At 34.0% G+C, this 24,112-nt stretch overlaps 1 protein-coding gene across 1 annotated transcript in view; it reads right to left on the bottom strand.

Annotated features, from left to right (window-relative positions):
- Positions 1-5,569: 5,569 nt before the first annotated feature.
- The window catches only part of EIF3E (eukaryotic translation initiation factor 3 subunit E), a 48,199-nt gene continuing 29,656 nt past the window's right edge, over positions 5,570-24,112 (bottom strand). Inside the window, exons 9-13 of the mRNA XM_001369590.5 lie at positions 23,781-23,882; positions 21,505-21,614; positions 6,883-6,985; positions 6,543-6,677; positions 5,570-5,740 (exon numbers count right to left, since the gene is read on the bottom strand). Of these exons, the coding sequence (XP_001369627.1) occupies positions 5,702-5,740; positions 6,543-6,677; positions 6,883-6,985; positions 21,505-21,614; positions 23,781-23,882 (489 nt within the window). The 3' untranslated portion in view covers positions 5,570-5,701. The remainder of the gene's footprint in view (positions 5,741-6,542; positions 6,678-6,882; positions 6,986-21,504; positions 21,615-23,780; positions 23,883-24,112) is intronic.

Here is a 24,112-nt window from a genome sequence, read left to right as displayed (position 1 = left end):
TGATGCAAAGTTGACATGAGAAATGCTTTAATTAATATATTCTCCTGCAAAAAATAATCTTACTAATAAGCTTCCTAGGAACAGAAAAGGACTATAAATTTTAATTGTTATAATCAACCACTCTGTTAATAATGTTCTGTTCTTTGGGTCATTGGTGTCAAGTTCAGTACTTTTCAATGAAGAAAACTGACTTCCATACTGACTGCCCGATCTCTTACCCAAGCTACATCCCTGGCTTATTTCTTGTTCCCCACACAACATATGTTCTCTCCTTGCCTGACACAAGGCAAGCTTCCTGCCTGGAATGCTCTCCCTCCTCATTTCTGCTTCTTGGAACCCCAGCTACCTTTAAGGCTCAACCCAAGGGGCTTTTCTTAACCTCGCGGGGTTATTAGTGCCTCCTTGTCCCCATTACTTATGGATAACCCTTTCTGGTTTGCCAGAAGGGCCCCTGGGTGATGCATCTCTAAGGGGAAGCTACATTCTTCTTTACTTCGTATGCATTTTACATTTTTTCATGAATGTCCCTGTAGTTTTTTCTTCATGGAATGTAACTCCTAGAGGGTAGGGGCTGTTTTTTGGTTTGTTTATTTTTTTCTTTGCAATCTTAGTGCCAAACACAATAATAAAGGCTTGTTGAGTGAATGAATGAATGAATGAATGAATGGTCAGTGATAGGAGAAACCATTTCATTTCTCTAGATCTCTGGTAGCTAGGTGGCACAGTGAACCGAGTAAAAGACATGGTGTTAGGAAGAGTTGGGTTCAAATCTTGCTTTGGACACCAGCTGTGTTTTGACTCTTGGAAAGACATTTTACTTCTTAGTTTGTTTCTTGAAATGTAAAACGGGGATAATAGTAGCACCGACCTCACTGTGTGATTGTGAGATGATAATGAGATAATATATCAAAGGTTCATTATAAATTCAAGGGATTATCATCTAAAAGTTAGCTCTTCAAGTTATTATTAAATAACCTCAAGGGCATTTTGCCTTAAAATCTAGGATACCAAAAAAATTTTTAAAAAAAATCTAGGATACCCTGTAGAGTTATACAGGAACCGGAAGAGCAGCTGAGACATCAGTATCTGAACCTATTGGTCAGACATTTATTAAGCATATACTATGTGTAAAACACAGCATTAGGAACCATGCATGCAAATCAAAATAAAATCTTGTATTCAAGGTACTCATTCTGTTGGGCATAGCTATAACACATAAATAACTACAAATAATATACAAATTCAAAACAATTTTTGGAAGGAGGTAGCCATGTATCTAAAGAATGCTAACAACGTAGGGTAGCAGGGCTATAAAAGGGCTCCTGTAGTCCTTGGCACAAAAGCTGATCCTAGAAGGGTGCTACCAATCCTTAGAGGTAAATGTGAAGGGCATTTCAGGCATTTCAGTGAGAAGAGTCTATGCAAAGGCATGAAGGTAGCAAAGAGAACTCTGGTCAGTTAACAATCCAATAGAAAAATGATTTGAGTTCCAAATTCTGATCCAGAAACCAAAATACCTCTTCCAGTTGTTGCCCTTCTTGCCACGATGAACGTAAATTAGTATCAGGTCATTAGGTCAGCTACTACTCTGCCTTCTAAGACTACATTCACCTTGGAACCTACTTTCAGTGTACATATTTAAAGCACTATTCTTAATGCATCTTATTGACAACCTATCTCTCTATGATAAAATTTTCATTTACTTGGTATTTGAGACCTGGAGTGGTCTCAAAATGGTCACACTGTTCTCGTGTTAAAGATATTTACACACATAACACACACCCACTTCTCCCTCCACCTTCCCACTCCCCCTCAAAAAATGTACCCCAGGAATACTTAAGACAAAATTACTTGATCTGGCACCACTCTGCCCCTCCCATGATACTGAACACAAGGGAAACAGTTTTAGAACCAAAATAGGGCATGCCTTAATGTTATTTCTTACAGCTTCTAAAAGTCAGTTTATTAAATTCATGAAATGAAAAATTAACAAAACATAATGTTTGTGCTACCTCTCCAAGAAATTAATGGTCCTGCAGAGGATGAGGTGCTGTCTGTGAGAATTAAAGATGCATGGGTATGAATTATGTATACAAAATACACAAAACAAATCTCTATCACTGAGCCATTTCCTAAGAGTTGGATACTTAATTAAAGCTCCCTAGGAAGCTTTGAATGTTCACCCAAACCAATAGGTTCAGATACTGATGTCTCAACCGCTCTTCTTCTGGCCTTGCCTGTTCCACCCAGGAGTGACCCAAGCAGCAGCCTCACATGTGTACCGTGACTTTGGCTCCACCAAATCCTAAAGCTACTCTTCCAGAATCTATCCTAGATTGCTTTTCTCCAACAAATTCACCAATCCAGGAAAAGGAAGATACTGGACAAGTGATACAGTGCATTAATTATATACAGGTACTTAGAAGAAAAAAAAAAGGAAATGTCTGAGCTCACGAGTTTAGGTAGCATTTGACATCGTGTAGTTCTCAGAATCAATTGTGAAAATGCACATGAAGCATTTAAGTTATAAAACAAGAGGCAAAGAAAACTTATTATTATTCATCAATCAATAAGTTTTTATTAATTGTTTACTATCCATCAGATGATGAACTCTTTAAAAATTGCCTTTACATTACTTTGTACATTCAGGGCTTAACACAGTGGGCACTTAAATGCTTGTTGATTTGGTCACGTGCCAGACACAGAATAAGGTTCTGGCGACAGAGGAAAAGCTACAAGAATTTTCCATTAGTTAGATCAGTGTCTTGGTTGGTCCTTCACAATGTCTCTTGGATATAGTCACATCTAGTATGAAACTAGAGCATTATACTTGCCCTCAAAGAGCTTACATAGCAAATACACAGGACTTTGCAAAGGATGTGTGTATGCACACAGACACACACACACACACAATTTTACTTGATCCTCACAATAGTCCTATGAAGTAGATGTTATCCTGAGGCTGGGAGGTTATTTCCCCAGGTTCACATAGCTGATAAGCATCTGGGACAGGATTCAAACCCAAGTCTTCTCTGCTCCAAGTTCAGCCACAATCCACTATATCTTGCTGCCTCTTTTCATAATTGTCCTAACTTGAATGAAGACGAGCTGGGTTAAATCTTTTTCCTTAACTTCTTCCCTGCTTTGAGCTTAACATTTTTAACAGAACTTTTACCTACCGCACTTTATTTGATCTTTACCACAACCTTATGCAATAGGTACAGCAGGTAGTATGTATGTTCACTGTTCCTCGGAGGGTAGCACAAAGGATGGTGACTGGCTCCAAAGTCAACATTCAGAACCAGAAGAAAAACACTGGCCTTGTTGCCCCATTCTGGAATTTGTCCCTTTAGACCACACTGAGTGTATTCAGGCTTTAAGCCAGTATGCATGTATTAAATTAAATGCCTTATTAAATAGGAAACCAATGAACAAATTAATATTGATTAATGTCTAATCAACTGGGTAGCATTTATAAAGGCCACTTTTTCCTAGATGGAATCAAATTCTCCCTTTTCTTAAGACTTGATATAGCTATCAGATAACAGACACAACATGTCTACCAATTAAGACTGATTTAATGAAAAAATTGCATTAATGGAAGAGGAAAATCAGACTCCTCTCGAAAAACGCATATGTGGAGTCACATCCAGGCCCACATGGCCCAGTCGTTCTGATTCAAATGCCTGCCAACAGGGGCATCATTAAAGGTTATTAGGAGACAGAAATCTTTTTCCTCTTCAATCTTATTCTTTATTTCATTTTTCTGTTTATTAGGTACCTATATTAGTTCCATTCTTATTGTAAGCTAATAAATGGTACTGTATCCCAGCTTTCTCTGCTATTCTTTCTCATTTTTGCCTTTGTTCCACGAGTAATCCTACAGAAAATGATTAAGGTCAGAAGCTATAAAGTATTAACGAATGACTAAAAAGCCTCCAGGGCTAAAAATTCATTGTTAAAATCTAGCAATAAAATTAATGCAGTCCTATTGGCAGTTTCAGACTTACAGAGAACAGATAAGGGGATCTTGGAGAATTGCTTAAAATTGAAGTTCAAAACTCTTGCACTGATATTCTATTAGAACATATACATATTAAGACACAGGAATATGTATTAAAAATTTATTGGCTTACTGAAGGTTTAACAGCACTCTATGTTTCTGCTGGGTAAATTCCTACATTGAGATGTTCCTTTTTCTCAATCTCCCAATACTCAAGTTGCAATAATATAATGGTCATATTCATCAAGAAATGGGCCACTTAGTTCTGAGAATACAGAAATACTACTCATCTTACAACTCAAGGTTTCAAGTAAGATAAGAGCCAAGCATTCCAAATCTTGTTTTGTCTTAAACCAATCCCTGTCTTAAGATTCTATGTGACAAATCTTGAAGCAGAGAAATAGATTACATGATAAAGGATGAAGCCCAAAGTGCATGTAAAATGCCTGGAAATGAAGTGTACATAAGAATCCCTTGCAGGCCACATATTGACTTAAGAGAATCATGTATCAACAACTGTGTTTTAGAAGTTTTGTTTTTGTTAAATATTTCACAATTACATTCTAGTCTGGTTCAGGCTATGCCTCAGGAGTGTGATACTTCTGATTTAGGAGCTTGAATGGGTCTAACAGGTCATTCTAGGTTCACTGATTTAGAGTTCATAGGGACACTAGAGGTCAATAAATACAAACCCTTCATTTTAGTCATGAGGAAGGTCTTCCTTTTCTGTCTTATAGTTAAGTAACAGAAATAGGACTTGAAGTCAGTTCTTTCGTAATGCTCTTTATCCCCCTCAAATACATATAAGGGGAAGAGTCCAGTGGACTCTGAATTCCCAATGAAGAAATTCCTACAGATCTGTAATTACAACCAATTGTGTAAGTAACAAATTATATTAGATTTCAAGTTCTTTTCCTGGTAAATTTTATTCTAGCATTTTGAACTCCCACCCTTAATATATTCCATATTCCAGGTAAATAAGACTATTATTCTCATTTTTGTCCTGTCCTTTCCCAACTCTGAGCACTTGTATATATAGGATTATTTAATCATCACAACTTGGACTCCATCTTACCTGTTAAAATTCTTCAAGTTTCACTTTAGGCTTCATCTTTCCCATGAGACCCCCACCCAAATGACTTATTCCTTGCTAAATTTCCCTATGGTACTTTGTCTTTTCCCTTCTTCTTTGCAGCATATTTTTGCTCCTCCCTATTCTTGTATTACTATCTATAAGGGCTTGTATTACTTTCTATAAGGGCTGTCATCATTGTCACTGTTTCCATTGAAAGCAATCAATGTCTGGTAATGCTGTAAAGCAAGTAGCCTTCTGTGCACGGAAGCACCACTAACAGATTTTCTTTCTCTGTCAACATGCTAGATGTCTAGCAGATGGAGGTTGGGTAGGTTTCTATTTAGATTAACTTAAATTTTTCTACCATGATCAGGAGACAAGAAAATTTTCTTTAATTTCATAATGTTTCCCCATTGTTTAATAATTTTAAATAAATGTTTTCATTTTAACATTTTGGTGAATAAAGTTTTAAGCAAACAAATTCACAAACATTATAATGAAATATAGCCAATTTTATTCAAATTCAAATGCACAATATTTCAGTTTCTCTCTAGAACTAAGTATTTCATATAATGTATTTAATTAAATGGAAATTTTTCAATGTGTTCCTCTTCCAAAATATTTTAGTAGAAACCAGAGTCTTGAGTAGCCCAGTTAGGAGCCTAGAATACAAAAGGAACAATAGTCAACAAAGCAAAAGGTAAGTCCTCAAAATATTAAGGTGATACTGTATTTATTTTGGCATTCTTATCTACCTTCTAATTATATACTATCAAAAAGTCCTCAGAAGAAAAAAAAGGTAAGTTATCATATTATCACAAGACAATTTGAGCTTCTTCATTTAACTAAGATATAAAATAAGGACACCAGATTTATTTCTTTATGGTTGATCTTAATGTGTTTATAAAGATAAACACTTAAGGAGGATGCTCTCTCAGCAGCTATTTTTACTAGGTTTACCTTTTAGCTGTCACAAGAGGCTTGTGGATCATCCTCCATCATATATGTAATATGTTGTATCAGTAGACAACAAAAACTGAACAGAATGTAATAATATGTACTATTTGCCTCTTCATTTTTTCCTGTTTCACTTCATTAACTCATTTTTTAAAATTTAATTTTTTAATCATGCAAAACACATTTGTGGTTTTTAATAAATAATGCATGTTATCATGCTTTAATATGTCACATAAGTGATATATATTTATTTGAAACCTTGAGTTAATGAAGTCAAAAAGGAAGCAATGAAGAGGAAAACCAATAATTATAATAAAATAGGACATCTAATTTGTTTCTTTGAATTATATTTATAAAACAGGAAAAGCTCCTGCCTAGAAATTAAGAAATACTAATTATAAAAATTTAAGTAAAATGAGATCATACAGCAGTATCCAAAAAGTCTTCAATTCAAGAATGTACAAATCTTAAATCAACAAAACAGAAATGAAAAATCAAATTTCTTACCTCTGACCTACTATTCTGATTAAGTTTTTTCTCAATATTCATGGCCAAAATCTGGCTTCGAAAAGAAAGGCTTTTTGTCTTTTCGATCACTTGTTGATAGGGTGAGACTGCATTGTTACCCATAACCACATGGCCCTAAAATGAAACAGGAGGAAATATGGTCTTGTGATATTTTAATAATAGGGTTCGAAAAGATATAAGCATAACATAACACTACAAGTATGAAATATAATATCAGCATATTTTATACCTTTGCTAGCAAGGTCAAGAAAAGGGCAAGGATCAAAACTTAAAATTGAATTTTGGTAACTGATTTAATGTAACATTTTAAAATTCATACCAATTTGGAGTCAATCTTGGCATCAAGCCTGGCATTTCTAATCAAATTGACAATCCATCTTTCAGCTTCTTCAGGAGTCATGTTCAACTTATCTGCCAGCATGCTAAAATGAGAGGAAAAATAGGCATGTTACCTGGATACTTGCGTATTATGTCTTATACTTCATTACTATACAACTGCAATGCTAAATTCCACCCACATTTTTGTTTTGTTACAATTGGCTATTGGTACTTAGTTGTAAGCCTTTCTTGATGAATCTAAATTGAAATGATCTCTCTTTAGGATTTCCTTTTGAGTTCACTATTCATACCACTAAAATAAACCAAAACTTGTTTTATATTATTTATGCACTCGTATCATTTTGTGATCTCTTTAATAAGAGACGGGTAAATAGGATCATGTATTTGGAAATGGTATAGATGCCATCCTGTCCAATCCTATTATTTTACAGGTGGAGAAATTAAGGTGCAAAGAAGACAAGTGAATTATCCAAAGTCTCAAAGAAGGTTATGGAGCCAAGCTTCAAGTTCAAGTCCCATAACACTCTAAAATGTCGCACTCTTCCAACTGTGCCAGAGGGACTCCATAACTGTTTGCTTCTTAGATTTAGATTTTATGCTTTAGATTTTCCAAAGTAGGGCTTTCTCAGTGATGTACAAAGCCCTTCAAAATCAACTTACTGAAATATTTTAAAAATGAAAAGCATAATGATCATTTTCCTCATAATAAAAAATTGTTGCAATGGCCTTATTCTTTATCAGAAATCCCACTAAACTATAATAAATGTTCCTGTGTTGACTATATTACAAAAAATAAGCCCAGGAATATTAATACATGCTGTTTTAATCACACACAAACAGTAAAATGGTTTCTATGAAATACAGTAAGAAATCAGGCACCAGACCTGAAAGGTGAATGTAAGATATTAAACATGGGAAGATATGTCCAGCAAATACAGTCTACAAAGATAATGGTGGAACAGTTTGTTATAAAAGTAAGCATACTGAGACTATATTCTTTATAAGAAACAACAATGCCTCAAATTTAAGTGTTAAACAACCCTGTGCTTTACTCATGTACAAATTTTGTGGCACTTTGAGCTGAATAGCAAATACTAAGACCAAAAAGTAGAAAGCTGCCTTAAACTTTGCTGTCTTTACTGCAACTGCGGCCATCTACTATTTTTAGCTGACAAACACTAGCTGCTCCTCTAGTTTTTCACTGAATGTCATTTTACAGTTCCTTTCATAGTGTGAACTTTAGATTTACTCCACCCTGCTTAGTCTAACACCCCTACTTAAGGATTAAGTATTGAGAAGGATGGCCTTTGACAGACATATGCTAGCAAATGACATATCAGAAACAACTGACAGAGCCCTGGGCTGTCCTAAGTCAAGCTTAAGCTACCACTGGTACATGTGAGACACAGGAAAATGATGTAAAAACAGTCTATATATTTCGCATTACTTCCTCTCTCGGGCTTTTTTCGCAGAGAGGTTGGCTCTGGCGGCAGCGTGTTGAGCATCTTGGCGTGGCGGCAGCTATTGTCCAGGTTTAGCAGTGAGAGTCCTTGATACACTACTGGGGAAGCCTAGTAACCTCGTTCAGGTGAGGCGTCTTCTCTGAGCTCTCTTGGAGTTTAGACTGATTCTTTTCTCCTTTACCTTACAAAACACTATCTTAGGAAAGCCTCTAATCTTCTGAAAAGACCTTGTGGTGGTCTTTGAACTCTCCCTGGCACAGACCAGGCAGGAGAAATCCTATACCTTTTCCCTTTCTCTTCTCCTTAATTCCCTCCCCCTCTATATTAAACTGTAAAAATGGAGATCTGAACCCCGTTCTTCAATCCCCAGAAGTCCTTGTTCTAGTTCCCGAGATGCCCTCTAATCTCACTGAGATTTCCACCTGGGCGAGATCAAAATTTCTATTTAACTGTCTGTAAAAGCCTACTAATCTTGTCTTCCTACTTTCACTTCCAAGCAGATGCATCTCTCATGATGTAAGTGAAATTGAATGGGCCTTTTAGCCCTCCTAGGCATGTGCTTTCTTACTTGTATTTTCTTGAATTCTTAATCTTTAATAAACCTCTAAAAATATAATACTTTTAGCAGAGAGAAACAAATTTTAATCTTAACAGTTTGGCTTACCACTTCGGGAAAACAAAATACCCTCAATCTTCTGATCAGCCTTTAATAGCTAGTGCCTAGTTTGTTTTTTTAAGCCACGTTTCTCTGGCCAAGGTTTTTTACCCTCCCAATGCTATTGCTGATTCAGCTCGTTCCAGCCATTAGATAGCTCACCAGCTACTGGCCCAGCCCAGCCCTGCCTGCAGCCATCAGCTTCGGACTTTCTTGAGCCCTTCCGGCCGGCTCAGCTCCTGATCCCAGCATCTGGACCCAAGTCTGGACCCAAATCTCAATCACCTGGTAAGCCCCAGCAATCTCTAGCCTCGGAGCAGATGGCTCATCGCCCCAGGCCCAGGACTCATTTCTACCAGCTGGTAAAGACCGGAAGGTAATTTTCCCTTAGGCTGCAATTAGCCTCCCTGTGGACTGGGGGCAGGGGAATTACAGGAGGGGAGAAAGAAAGGGAAAGAAGGAAGAGACTTTTCCAAACAGGAAGTTGATTACAAGCATGGCATATTTCAAAGAATATCTTTTGAGTGCACTGGTCCTTTTATTTATCTCACTTGAGATTCAGGAGAGAAATTCATCTCCCTGCAACTCTTTGCCATTTGTTGAGATTCCAAAAACTCACTTTGGGAGGGCAGCTGGGTAGCTCAGTGGACTGAGAGCCAGGCCTAGAAACGGGAGGTCCTGGGTTGGAATCTGGCCTCAGAGACTTGCTGGTGGTGTGGCCCTGGATGGGTTGCTTAAACCCCCATTGCTTAACCATTACCAATCTGCCTTCCGACAATTAGGCATCTAAATGGATAAAAAGCCAAGGAACTTTAAAGAGACTGGAGGTTATATTTTTAAGGCATTATATCTTTTATATGTTTTTAAGGCATATATTTTAAGGCATTCTCAGACTCCAATGGTTTATAAAAATCTCTGTATTCTATTGCATTTTACTGTTTGCTTTTAGATTTAACTTTGTGATTTTAAGTTCATATATTACTGCATTCTGTATTATTCTGTTAAGCTGAATCATTTTAATGTACTGAGTTTTAACTACTGTTATATTCTGTTGCTTTTCCCCTATAACCATACTGAACGAACAAACATTGAGTAAGCCCATATAAAAAAACAGCTTTTCTATTTTTGACTTTGTAAATTGTCACATAGACTAGATGGACTCCATCAGAAACACTGCTACAACCACCTTTGGACAATTTACTGTGCTAAATATCTCAATTGATTTTAAGGGTTCTTTAGACATGATTTTTAGAATTTTTTCTTATGAATCTCTGGTCATTTTTGCCTGCCCCTAACACAAGGTGTAAGGCCCATTCTAGAAGCTGAAGTGAAATATAATTATAAATATAATTATACTGACTGGGTAAATGCTTCATTTTAATTGGGCCCTGATTCAAGGACCTGTCATAGATTTATTTTTCCTTTACTTAGAATTTTTACACATAAGACTTTGATAGTCTATTTTCATCCAGTAATTATCTTTTTTTATTTAGATTTTTCTGATGTCCTTTTAATTTCTCTTACCAACTGATTCACATACCTCATAACTCAGCCATGCATCCCTAAGTGATCCTGTATTTTTCAATCACCCTTTTAACGGGGAAATGCAAAAATATTATTATTTTAAATTGCAAAGTTTAAATTCTTTTTGAGAAGAATTTTAGGTAGAGAAACATGATACCTCTCCGAATCCAGAAACTGAGCTGCTTGGAGAAGACACCATGAAGATGCCTCCAGACCATAAGCTGCACAAGAAGATCAAAATTAACTTTGGGTGTGGTTGATTGAACATTTATTTGTATGTATACTTTCATGCCAAAGGGGACTGCCTCCTAATTGGCTTTTGTCAATGCGTCTAGCAATTATTGGTTTTGTTCTTTTTTTCTCTTATCCTCAAATTATTGTAATCCTTAAGTTGATTATGATTTCATGATCCTTTTGGGGGAAAAAATTTTTCCCCAACAAGGATCACCCAGGGAAATGTAAAAATGAAGATTTGAACCCCGGACTTCAATCCCCAGAAGTCCTTGTTCTAGTTCCCGAGATGCCCTCTAATATCACTGAGATTTCCACCTGGGCGAGATCAAAATTTCTATTTAACTGGCTGTAAAAGCCTGATTGTTCTTCCTACTTCCACTTCCAAGCAGATGCATCTCTCATGATGTAAGTGAAATTGAATGGGCCTTTTAGCCCTCCTAGGCATGTGCTTTCTTTCTTGTATTTTCTTAAATTCTTAATCTTAAATAAACTTTTAAAAAATATTATACTTTTAACAGAGAAACTAATTTTTACCTGCTACAAAACCACCATAAATTTCCAAACTGACTTGGGTATTTTATTTAGGATATTCCCTGGCTACCAATTAAATTTAGATTAAGTCGCAACCCTAAAATTTCTGCTTACAATAGGTGGTTTGAGTCAAGTAATGATAATCTGCACATTGCTGTTATAGATATCATGAAAAGAACTCAGTAGTCTTCCCCACCATGTTATGTGGCATTTCTGAATGGAAGAATTCTCGATTCCATGAAGGCCAGAGACAAGAGAGGACAAGTTGCAAAGGTACATATGAAGTTGCAATCTGTACCAGTGGAAAGAGTACACAATGAACTATTTAAGTAAAAGGATCTGTCAGAGCTACAGGCTCCATTGACATAGCCTTCAAGAACACAAGATCATTTCCTGCACATGATGAAGAAAGAAAAGTAAAACTTTAGTGGAGAATATTTACATTCACATTTTAAATATTTTACAAGAGTAATTCAAAATATAAAGTCTAAGAAGAGCATAAAAAAGTTAAAGTCACAAAGAAAAGCAAAATTATCCCTTTTCTCCTTGAAAGCTGCTTATATTTAAATTCAACTTTAAAAACAATTTCAGGAAGTGGTTAACTCAACCATAAAATGCTTTTAGATATATCAGTTATGTACTTTTCATTTTTTATGATTGGTTTTATTGAAAACATAGCTAACAAATAGTGTTATAAAGACTGACCAATTTGTGACAATTAATTCTCATGGATGTGAAGATATATTTCCACTTCAATCATCTCAATTTCTTGTTAGCTCAATTCATCCCCTTTTAAAAAGCCACTAAAAACAGGGAAGTGTGTCATTTTACTTAAACAAACAGGCATTCTTTTGACCAGGCATAATTTTTGCAGCTGGTGTTTCCTGCGGCTTTCTAATAAACTCCTTGCATTTCCTGCTACTGCTTAACTTATTTTAGAGACTTATAAAGCTCACTCTCCTATCAGCTTCCAGACAAGGCAAAACCTGAAGATCCTAAACTAAAAGTCAAACAACAACATTACAGCCAAAGTCTCACAACTAACATTATTTTACCATTACCTGCTAAATATATTATTTAATTTTAAAAAGAAATTTCAATTCTTGGATTCAGATTAGTGCAAATGCTACAAAACAGACAAAATATTGTATGAATTCATTTCCATAAGATTTGTCTGTTTTCAAATGACTGGGAAATAATTCTCAAAACAAATAGCTAACCCATGTATGCACAATGATACAAATATGGTATACAAAATGATAGTATAGTATAATGAAGCCTTTTTGACAATATATTTAAAATGTATTATACATAACATAAGTATGATATATTACATATATGCTTTAAAATAGCCATTCTAATTATCTATTATTTATCTTGTAAACTAGTCGAGGTCCTTAAAACAAAATAATCATCAAAATAATTATAAGGATATTTCTGAAAATCTAATTATTATTTTTAGTTGTTTTATCAAAGTAATTTTAGATAAAAAATAAACCTACTTCCCTTAATTTATAAAGTATAGACTAAAATTTTACTATAGTAGTCAATAGTGATCAAAATTCAGTGAGGATATAATTTTTAAAGTGAAGGTTCTTACAAAGATAGTAATTTACCTGTCATGGGGAAATAAACATAAATGAAAAAGACCATGTAGTCCAAAGTACAAGAGAAAATAAATGTAGGATGGTCTAAAATGACTGAGATACAGGAATCTGACACTAGCTAAAAGAAAATAAAGGAATTATTTATATTTTGCAAAGATCAGAAAACAGTCTTCTGTGCCCAGGTCAAGAATAGCAAACTTAAGGAAGAGGAATAACTTCAAACTGTCATGAATTAGAGACTTACGACTATTTCTTCTCAATTCCTAATGAAGATCTAATGAGAATTTAGATGTATATACACAAAGGAAATAATAACAGGGAGAATTGTTCTCAGGAGCACTTTATTTCACAGAATAATAGAATCTTAAGATCCTAAAGTCCAGTCCAGCCAAAGAATCTTCCTCTACCCTGAAAAATGACTATTCTGTCGGGCAGTTCTTTTTATTTGAAGAAACATTTCATTCTACTTTAGGAGGGCTCTAGTTGCTCAGTTTTCCAAAATCTGTTTCTCTTTAACTTCCACCCACTGCTTTCAATTTTGGCCTCTTAGAACAAATCAAGTGTGTCCTTCAATATGACAACCTTCTAAATGTCTGAAGACAGCTACCACACCTCCCACTAAGTCTTTTATTCTCTAGGTAAAATGTCTCTCCTTCTTTTAATCAGTATACATGAGAGTGTGCACACAAAGTGCGTTTCTTATAGAAATCTTGTTAAATGGGTATTAGAGATAAGCAAACTAAGTGACTCCTCTGGGGGGAAAAAGAGACATTGTCAGAGCCACAGTTTAAACCCAGATATCGGAAGTCTAAAATCTAAAATGTGTGTTCCTTCCATTATAATTCCACTGGCTCCCACATCCTGTTATGTCAGTTTTTCTGCTAACCATCCTGGTTGTATTTATTTTAAACATTCTGCACTTCCATTACCTTCTTAAGAGAATGCCTCAGATACAATTCTACACATTTAGTCTGAATGGGGAAGAGATAGGTGTTGACATTTTGAATTATACCTTTTACTTCAATGGATCTATCTCATGGGTGTGAAGTCTTCCTTTAACAATGAAAGCAGACTTAAACCCTTCCATGCTCTCTTGTAAAATCTTTAGTAAGTATCAAATCCACCTCTAGAATTCTCAACATTGTGTGGATATCAGTAGTACAAAACAAGCCTTTGATAATGTTCTATGACTGGCTCAACCTTTTTGGTCAAACCTCTCCAATAACATCATTTATACCTTATTACTAGTAGTCACATATACCATATATCTCTCCACTGATTTTTGGATGATTTGCATGATCTTTAGGCCGATATCCCATTATCAGCCCTTCCTAAGAAAATATTTTGGTTTTTTAAAAATGGTTTATTTCAAAGATATATGAAACTGAGTACAGCAAGAGTAATTTTCTTCATTCTTATAATACTATATTTCTAATAATGAAACCTAAGATTCCTATAAACCTTATTTTTGGTACAATCATACATGACTAATAAGAGAATTTTTAGTTCACAAAGACTTCCAGATCTTTTCCATGTGATCTAAAAACTTATCTACATTTACTTTTTTAAATCCTAGGGTAAGATTTTCTATTTAACCCAATTAAATTTCATTTCATAATAATGTTTGAGAGACAAGCTAGGTAGCACAGTGAAAAGAATACAAAACTTGAAATGAGAAGGATCTGGGGTTCAAATTTGGCCTAAGATAGTGACTCACTGTTTGATTCTGGGCAAGTCATTCAACCCTGATTCCTTAACCCTTGTCATTCTTCTGTCTTAAGAATTTTTATTCAAAAAGAAAAAAAGGGTTAAAAAAAGTATAAATTTGATTCTGCTGTGAACCATTTACAACATTCAGGTTTTCGGCTATCTTTCCAAGGTTCCTGTCATCCATAAATCTGATAAGCATGAAATCTATGTCTTCATTCAAATAATAAAATGGTGTCAAGGAAAGTCTTGTATCCTTCCACCTTACTCCACAGCAGCAAGACAAACTTTTTAGAACTAGTTGTTCAACTAGTTTAGGATCCACTTAACGATGCCATTAATAAGCCTTTTCTCCTCTCTAAGGACATCATAAAAGACTTTGTCAAATTCCTTTCAATATAATCTAGGTGAACCAGGTTGATAGCATCCTCTCATCAACCAATATACTAGCAAACAAACAAACAAAAAAAGATATGAGAGTAGTCTGACACAGCCTATTCTTGATGCATGCTGGTTGATGATGATTACTATATTTTTAAGTCCATAAACCACTTCTTTAAGTAATCTATTATAGGCAATTTTTAAAAGATGAAATCAAAGTTGTCATTGGTCACATGAAAAAATGCTCTAACCCATCACTATTGATGAGAGAAAAGCAAATTAAAATTCTGAGGCACTACCAAACACCTATCAAAATGACTAACATGACAAAAAAGGGAATATGACAATGACAGACAGGATGTGAAAAAATTGTGATGCTAATGTGCTTTTAGTGAAGTTGTAAACTGGTCCAACCATTCTGGAGAAAAATTTGGTTCAAGTCTCCCACTAATATGGTTTTACTGTCTATTTCCTCCTTCAATTCTTCTAGTTTTTCCATTAGAAATTTGGGTGCTATGCCATTTGGTGCATACATGTTGATTAGTGATAATTCCTCATTGTCTATACTTCCTTAATAGAATATATTTACCTTCCCAATCCCTTTTGATCTGGTCTATTTTTGCTTTGGCTTTGTCAGATATTGGAGAATAATTTGGAACTAAACTCAAAGAGCCATAGAATAGGACATAACCTTTGACCTAGCAAGTAATTAAAGAAAATAAAAATGGCTCTTTTATTACAAAAATATTTATAGAAATTGTTTTTGTGAAATGGAAACCAAGAGGATTCAAACCCAATCATCAATTGGGAATGACTAAACAAGTTGTTGTATAATTGGGATAGAATAGTACTGTTCTATAATAAGCAGAATGGCTTCAGAAAAACCTGGGAAGACTCAGTAAAATAAAGTGAGCAAAACCAGTGACAATGATCAAGTGTAAGACTTATTAGCTAACTATTCCACAAGACTATGATCCAAAACAATTCCAAAGAACACATAATAAAAAAGGACATACACCTCCAGGGATAAGTTATGAATTCAGATTGCAAATTAAAGCATTTAACTTTTTAAAATTCTCTTGCTTTTTTGTGGTTTCTTTTACATTGGTTTATATGGAAATGTTTTTGCATAACTTCACATGTATAATAGATATCATGTTGGTTGTCTCCTCAATGAGTGGCGAGGGGAAAGGTGAAAATACAGAACTCAAGAAATTTTTTTAAAAAGGAATCTTAAAACAACTTTTAAAATGTAACTGGAAAATAAATTTAAAAGTACTTTAAAGAAAAGTAATTTGTCCTAAACAAGTTATCTGAGATAGAATGTACTGTAGTGGAAGAGATACTTAATTCGCAGTCACAAGACTACTTTGAATAGTAGTTCTGCAACATACTAGTCATGTCTTTTAATGAAGCCTGTGCAAGAGTTTTTGTCATTTGTATGAGTATTGCATTCTCCAACTAGCTGTGTAGTTACCAACTAAGACGACAACTTGCTATAAAACAAAGGTAAAATTTAGAATCTTAATTAAATCTTTAAAGTTATAAAGATGATATAATAAGCAAATATTGGATTTGGTAGAAAGATAGATTTGAATGTTCTTAATCTTATCTTAGTACACAGACACCAAGGAAAGAAAAAACAAAACAAAACAAAAACCCTTGTATTTTTGGAATATCTGGCAAATATTCTTCCACTCACACCAAATTCAAAATGTTTAAGGGGAAAATGGGAGACAACTGCCTTAAGATTTTGCTTAAAGCAAATAAACAACTATTCTAAAATTTAAGAAGACTTCTGAAGCAGATCTTATACTTTGGAAAAGAGTAGTATTAAACAGGATATATTCATTTAAAAAACACAAAATAAATTATACAACTAAGATAAAGTTTTGGAGAGTTTCTTTCAAGTTTTAATTTCAATGAAATGAGCAGATAATAAACATGGAGGAATGCCAACATTTCACTTAGTTTTTATGAAATAGCACTTAATTATAAACATTTATGTTCAGTTTACCAATAGCTAAAATGTAGCAGAAAATATATCTAAATGCAGAATGCCTGCCAAAAACATCTAATTCATCCCAGACTCCTTTAAACCTATTCTAGTTGACTCTACTAAAATCTCAACCTTATCTATAAACATGTTATATTAAGCATTTTGAAAAGTATACATAAATTTTAGAATATGTATTTAAGATGTAATAGCTATCTTGCCCAGCAGCCACAAAAGATGGCTATTAACAAGCTACTTTTAAATCAATATCCACAGAAACCATAAATTCTGTGCAGTCAAAAGTATATCCAAAAGTACCTCTACATTAGCTTAATTTATTTGAAGAAACAATTTCTTCAAACTTAAAACTGTTACTGGGACTTTCAGGGAAGTTATGAATACACATGGCTTGATTTAAGAAAGCCTAATACATGAAAAACTAAAGAGAATTTATTATCAATTCTCAGAAGATTTTTTTAAAAATGTATTATTTATGTAACCCTTCTCTCTAATCTACAGATTAATAATTAGAGAAAAATAAGAATAATAAAAATAAAATCATTACATGTTTCCCACTGAAAAAATAAGTTTGATAAAAACGAAGGTTTCAAAGGACTTCCTTTGGCAACTAATAAAATAGCCCAGGACACCGCAACAATTGATAAAACAATTTGGCTTCCATATCATATCCATGAAAACTACTTGATTTTACCCATAGAATCACTTTGGACTCAAGTACTAATTTGGGAACTATAGTCTTGAGTACACTGAGCACAGTTAACAATTGAAGCAGTCGAAAGGGGGGACCCTAAAGTCTTCTTTGGGAGAATAATAACATATCAAAAAGCAAGTGAAGTATCCTAACATAAAAATGAAGGTAAAGAAAATTCTTAAAAAGAAATAAAGAGAAATGCTGAAACATGCATGCTTTGTGAGAATAGAGAAAAAACCCTTCTGGAGTCTCCATTATCTCAGTCAATTTAATAAATTAAGACTATACTGGTATCTTCATATAGAAATTCTTTTGAAAAATTTCCTGAGAATTAATATTATGAGTTCCATTTTGTACTTTTTCTCTTCAGTACTCTGCACAAAACAGTTACTTAATAAATGTCTGCTGAAACCCAAATTTAGTCTGAATAACCAAACTTAATTTGAATATATAAGAATCTTAAGGTATACAAATATAGAAACAACCTAAATATCACTCAAAATGGCAAAACATAATAACTTTAAAACTTAACTAAATGCAAAAGGAATTGACAACATTTCTTTAGGATAAATCTAACTTCAATTGGTACTATTAATGTATACTCCAGTATGTCTATAATAAACTTTTAAAATATCCCTTCCATATTTTGTTATCTGCAACTAAAAACTGGCCTAAGTATTATTTCAGAACAGCCTTTAAATATCAAGCACACAGACATACACCCATATCTGATAAACTATTTAGCTATACTAAATTTAATACTATTCACCATAGTAATCTTTTCTGGCAGATGTTGTACACTTTAGTCATAAATGGATTTAAATCTTATCCTACAAATCTACAGGATTGACTATAAACTGATAAAAATATTCTAAGTATGCACTTTTCTAAAGATATGATTTCCATATATGTGTTCATAGACATGTGGTAAAGAACTATGCTAGTTCAGCATATATGCCAAACTGCAAATGGAAAATAATACTCAATAAATTACCACCAGAGTTATATAACACAAACACTGTATTTGAAAGTAAAGAGAGGAAGGGAAAAGAAGAAATATTTCCCTTTTGCTTCCCCACAAATTCATAAAAATGGACTAATGAACTAGGATTCACATTATATTGGTTCCTGTTAATATGGTTCATATTAGCCATATTGTAGTATGCCTTATATGGAAGAAATTAAAAGATTTGGAAAGAAATAATTTGGTTACTTTATAACATATTCTATAAGCATGTTCTGTCCTATTTAGACATTGTATTTCTTATAACACCTAGCTATATAAGTATGCTCCATGAACATAGTTAGTTGTTAAAATGTCACCTTTTGCACGGTATTTATTTGACTATTTTCCCTCTCCACAGTCTGAGAAAAAGAGCAACAGTTTCAGACAAGCAACACTGACAAAAGTATTAATCATAAGATTTGATTTTGAACCTAATTCTAACACTTATGAGCTATGTGACAACAGGAAATGTCATTTGAAACTCAATTTCTTGATCTTAACTTGCATATGTGATAAGGATAGAATAATACTTCACTTCTGTTGCTAAAAAGATTTTTTTTTAACTTAAGAAATGAAAAAAAAAAGTCTAGGATAATTTTTAGTTGGGATTACATTATGGTCTTCTGTGTAGGATGAAGGACTCTCCCTAGACCAATGCAATCAGTGCTTATCTGGGACTTAAAAGAGTGTTGCCTGGAACAATCTGAGGTTAAATGACTTGCCCAAAACCAAATGATTAGAAATGAGCTTTAAGCCCAGATCTTATCCATTGTGTGATGACAGCCCTCTACACTATTCTACCTCTCACTACCAAGACCATAGACCCAATTATCTTAATTTTAGGTATAATTGTTCTTATTTTTTAAAGGTTATCAATGCCCTCAAATTCTGACAGCCAGTTTGTACCTGTATGTTTTCTTCTTGAAAGAGATACATACATCCAAACTACATATCACACAATTTTGCTGAAAGTACAATGGTATATGAAAGTATACGAGATGAATAACACATTATATAATAGTCTATTATCTCAGAAAGATTAAACAGTTCTCTTCTAAAACTTTTTTTAAATAAATAGAACAAAACCAAATTTTACTCTCTCAAAGATCACTACAAGTCCAAATAATTGGGGTCCTCCAAAGAGGTGCTGTTACATTTTAGAAGTCACAGGGAAATCTTAATAATATTTCCTATTAAGTACCCTGGTGGAAGCCTCCTCACAAAACTGCATTCTGGAGCCTCACAACCATCCTCATGGGGCATGACACATGGCATCTCTATATAAGTTTACTCTGACAACAGCTCTAATTTGGGGAGGTTACGAGGCTTTAATCTGCAAACATCTGCCATTAGATTAGCCAATATGGGTATTGACCTTAGAAATAGCATAGTCCAACTCTTTCATTTAACCCAAAAAACTATAAGGGCTTACTCAAAGTCACACAATTAAAAAGCATTCAGGATTCAAAGCCAAGTTTTCTAGATTAAAATTCAGTGATCTTACCACTAAAGAACAACTTCCTAACAATTGCTGTGTATAACTGGTTCCAAATCTTCATAATCCTATTTGGGCTTTTCTTGGCAAAGATATTGGAGTATTTTGCCATTTTCTTTTCTAGATAATGAATCGAAGTAAACAAGGTTAAGTGACTTGGCTAGGATCATACAGCTAGTATCTGGGATTATGTACTCAGGAAGATGGATCTTCCTGACTTAAGTGGCACTCTATTCACGGTGCCATTTAATTGCCCTCTTAAAAATTAGAGCTGCACAAAAATGAAAAAAGTGAACAACTCTGACAGAACTGAATGATCTCATTTAAAGACTGAGTGGAAAGGATTCATAGTTCATATACAGTTTGAGTTTGATACTTTCAAGGTCTCTTTCAACTGTGAGATTCATTGATTCTTTACAAAGTTCAAATTAGGATACATTACTAATAAGTTAAAACTAATTAACAACAGAAATATTAAAGTAAGAAATAAAAATTTTAAAAATTTTGAATAAGGCAACATCTGACTACATAGCATAGGAAGCACTCTATAGACCACAGAGCATTTGTTAATATTAAAATATCAATTTCCAAATATTCAAACAAAATGAATAAAAATCTGTTACACTATATTGTCTCAAAATTACTGTCACAAATTTTCTTTGAGCAGAAAAATACATTATTTAAACCTAAGAGAAACATAATTAGTATACAACAAACTTTCTACCTTTTTATAAATGTCACCATTATGTATGATTTATATACAAAAATATAATAAAACACCACTAACTGAAATGTCAGAAGAATGAATTTCTGGCTAATTAAGGACTGAACAGAAACCTCATGTTATTCTTGTTAATGAACTTTCCTCTCTACACACAGAGATATAAAACTAACTTCCATCACTTCTCAATTTTTGCAAGTCCCCAAATTAGCCTCCCTGCTTCAAGTCTCTCATTACTCCAGTATATTCCACATACTACTAATAGTCAATTTTTCTTACATCTAGAAATGACTATATGAATCCCTGTGTTTAGGAATATATGTATATATGTGTGTACATGTATATATGGGAACACATATAGTATATTTTATAAACATTTCATAAGTCACTTTATATTTATGCTGTATAATTAATTTGTATCTGAGTCCCATAAGCTCACTTTAAGTAGGGATTCCTTAATCCTTTGTACTTAAATCTAGCTCAGTGCTAGTCATATAGTAGCTTAACAAATATTTTATTTATATCTCAATGAATATTTAGAAGAAAGAATAGAAGCCAAGGTTTGCCTACCTAATGCTGATACACTGATGGATCCGACAGAAAGTCTCAAATATGAAGAGTCGAGCATTTTCAATGAAATCCTCAAGGCAAGCCACCAGGAAAAAGTCATTCACAAGAACCTTTCAATTCAGAATATATAAAAATTAGTTCACTGATAACTTTCAGTTAGGCATTACATTTTCTATTTACTTAAAATAATATACAACTATAATATTCTTGTGATTCTATTTAGTCTACTCTTTCTCAGTTTTAAAAAAAATTCATATTTTCTATAGCTAAATATAATTCCTAAGTTTGTAGGAACTTATACCAACTGTATAAACAAGTTTTCAAAGTGTGATCAAGGGACCCTTGGGGATTATCCAGATCCTTTCAGAAGATCTATGAGATCAAAACTATTTCCACAATCATATTAAGAATCTACATATACGAAAATTGTTAGAGATCCTCAATAAGTTTTATGAGTGTAATGGGGTCCTGAGACCAAAAAGTTCAAGAATTACTGGCATAAACATATCATAAATTAGGAATACTGTTAGAAAAAAATGGGTGGAGATGAGAGTAAAGAATTCAGCATAAGGATCTCCAATGGTATAATAGACCACTACTTTCTATAGAAAATGTACTTTTCTAAATTCTGCCAGGAACATCAACATTATCTACTAATACCTAAGTATCAATATAACTAACTAAACAGACAACACATAACTTTTTATGGATTTTAAAAATAGTTTACTAGGGGCAGTAGCTTGTGTGGCAAACTAAACTGAGGGTTAGGCTTAGAGACAATAGGTGTTAAATTCAAATGTGGCCTCATATATTTTCTAGTTGTGTGATCCTAGGCAAATCACTTAATCCCAACTGCCTAGCCCTTATTGCTCTCTTCTGCTCTGTAATCAACATATTCTAAGACCGAAGGTAAGAGTTTTAAAGAAAAAAAAATGTGTACAATATATGGAGGTCAAGAATAAAATACATTATTAGTAGGTAGAGAAGAAACAAAATATCTATAGCACTTACAGTGCAGAGTACTTTATATGAACCTGGACAATTGAGATTTGAATTTTGGTTATGCTATTAACTTTGGGTAACCCTGTGTGACTAGATCTCTAAGGTCCTGTCTGAATCTATATGGAGATCATCTCATCTTTAGGAATCATAATCTAATAATTGTGGTCCTTTCTTGCTTAAGTATTCCCAAATGCCAAGAATTCTGTGTAGATTTAAAGCTAAGAGACCATTAACTTTATGGGTGAGGAAACTGAGGTCCAGGGATTCTAAATGACTTGCCCAAGGTCACAAAGGTAGGTAATGCCCAAGGCAGGATGTGAATCCAGATTTTGTGTTTCCATTGTAGTACTCTTCCCAACATACCATATTGCTTTCAGATACTTGTTCAAGTTTCTCTTCCCATTTAGGGAGAAGAAAAATTTCAAAACCCAGTGGGGAGGGGGGTGGGGGGGATGTCTCAGTGGATTGAAAGCCAGGCCTAAAGATGGGAGGTCTTTAGTGTCTGACCTCAGATACTTCCTAGCTTTGTGACTCTGGGAAAGTCACTGAACTCCCATTGCCTAGCCCTTACTCCTCTTCTGCCCTAGAACCAATACATGGTATTGATGCTAATACAGAAGGTTTAAAAAAACACACACACACACACAGCACAGTGTAAAGGGAATCCCTTCCTCCTTGGGTCACAAACTTTCTGCTCATGTGAACCAGCCCATGAGCTTGGCTAGAATGCTCCAAACACACAGACTTTGATTGGCTCCTGAGATGCACTAGACCAGCGCACAGGAAAAGAAAGTAACGTAGAGAGAGAGGATATAGCAATGAGACCGTAGAGGAGGGAGTTCTTCTCTGGAGGTTGGTGGCTCAGGCAAAAGATGCTCTCATGGGCTGGTAAGATTAGGGTGGTAGTCTAAGAAATATATATATTTTTTAATTTCCTTCTCTTGTTATTTCTTTCTTAAACTATATTTATATTAAAATTAAATTGTTAAAAGCTAACATCAATCTCAGGACTTAATTATTTTATAAATGGCGGCCACAATAATCTTTTTTAAAATTAATATTATATTTCCAAACAACTTCTAAATATTACATTTTACATAATATTAATTTTTCAATATTATAACAGGGATCACTGGCTTGGCCAGATTTCTTTAGAAAATGCAAATTTCTCTAAATGGGATAAAAATGGACCTATGATCATAATTTTTAAAATCATACAATACTGAATATGACTTAATAGAAACTGGTTACTACAGGCTAAAGTTTAGACTTACCGATTCACATTCTCTTAACTTTTTCTGGGCACCATCAAAGTCAAAGTTAACATACAAGCATTCAACAAATTCTGTTATAGGGTCTTTGTATGTATAGGACTCCTGTAAAAATAAATCAAGGAAATATCAGATCTATTTGAAGATAACTAACATACCTTGTTTAGTCTCCCATCACCTATTCTTGCCAAATTTAAACAAGGCTTTTACTAATGTCTTAAATGTAACCAAATGTCCCTAATCCCTAAAAGATTAGGGATTTTCCTATCCTCAAACTATTATCTTTGATCTCCCTTTTTTATATCCATGCTTGTAGAGAAAGCTATCTATAATCT

Source organism: Monodelphis domestica, chromosome 3 (assembly GCF_027887165.1).
Source record: "Monodelphis domestica isolate mMonDom1 chromosome 3, mMonDom1.pri, whole genome shotgun sequence".
In the NCBI taxonomy this organism is placed as follows: Eukaryota; Metazoa; Chordata; class Mammalia; order Didelphimorphia; family Didelphidae; genus Monodelphis; species Monodelphis domestica.
The sequence above is the reverse complement of the archived record's forward strand: the minus strand, read 5'-3'. Positions and strand labels throughout refer to the sequence as shown.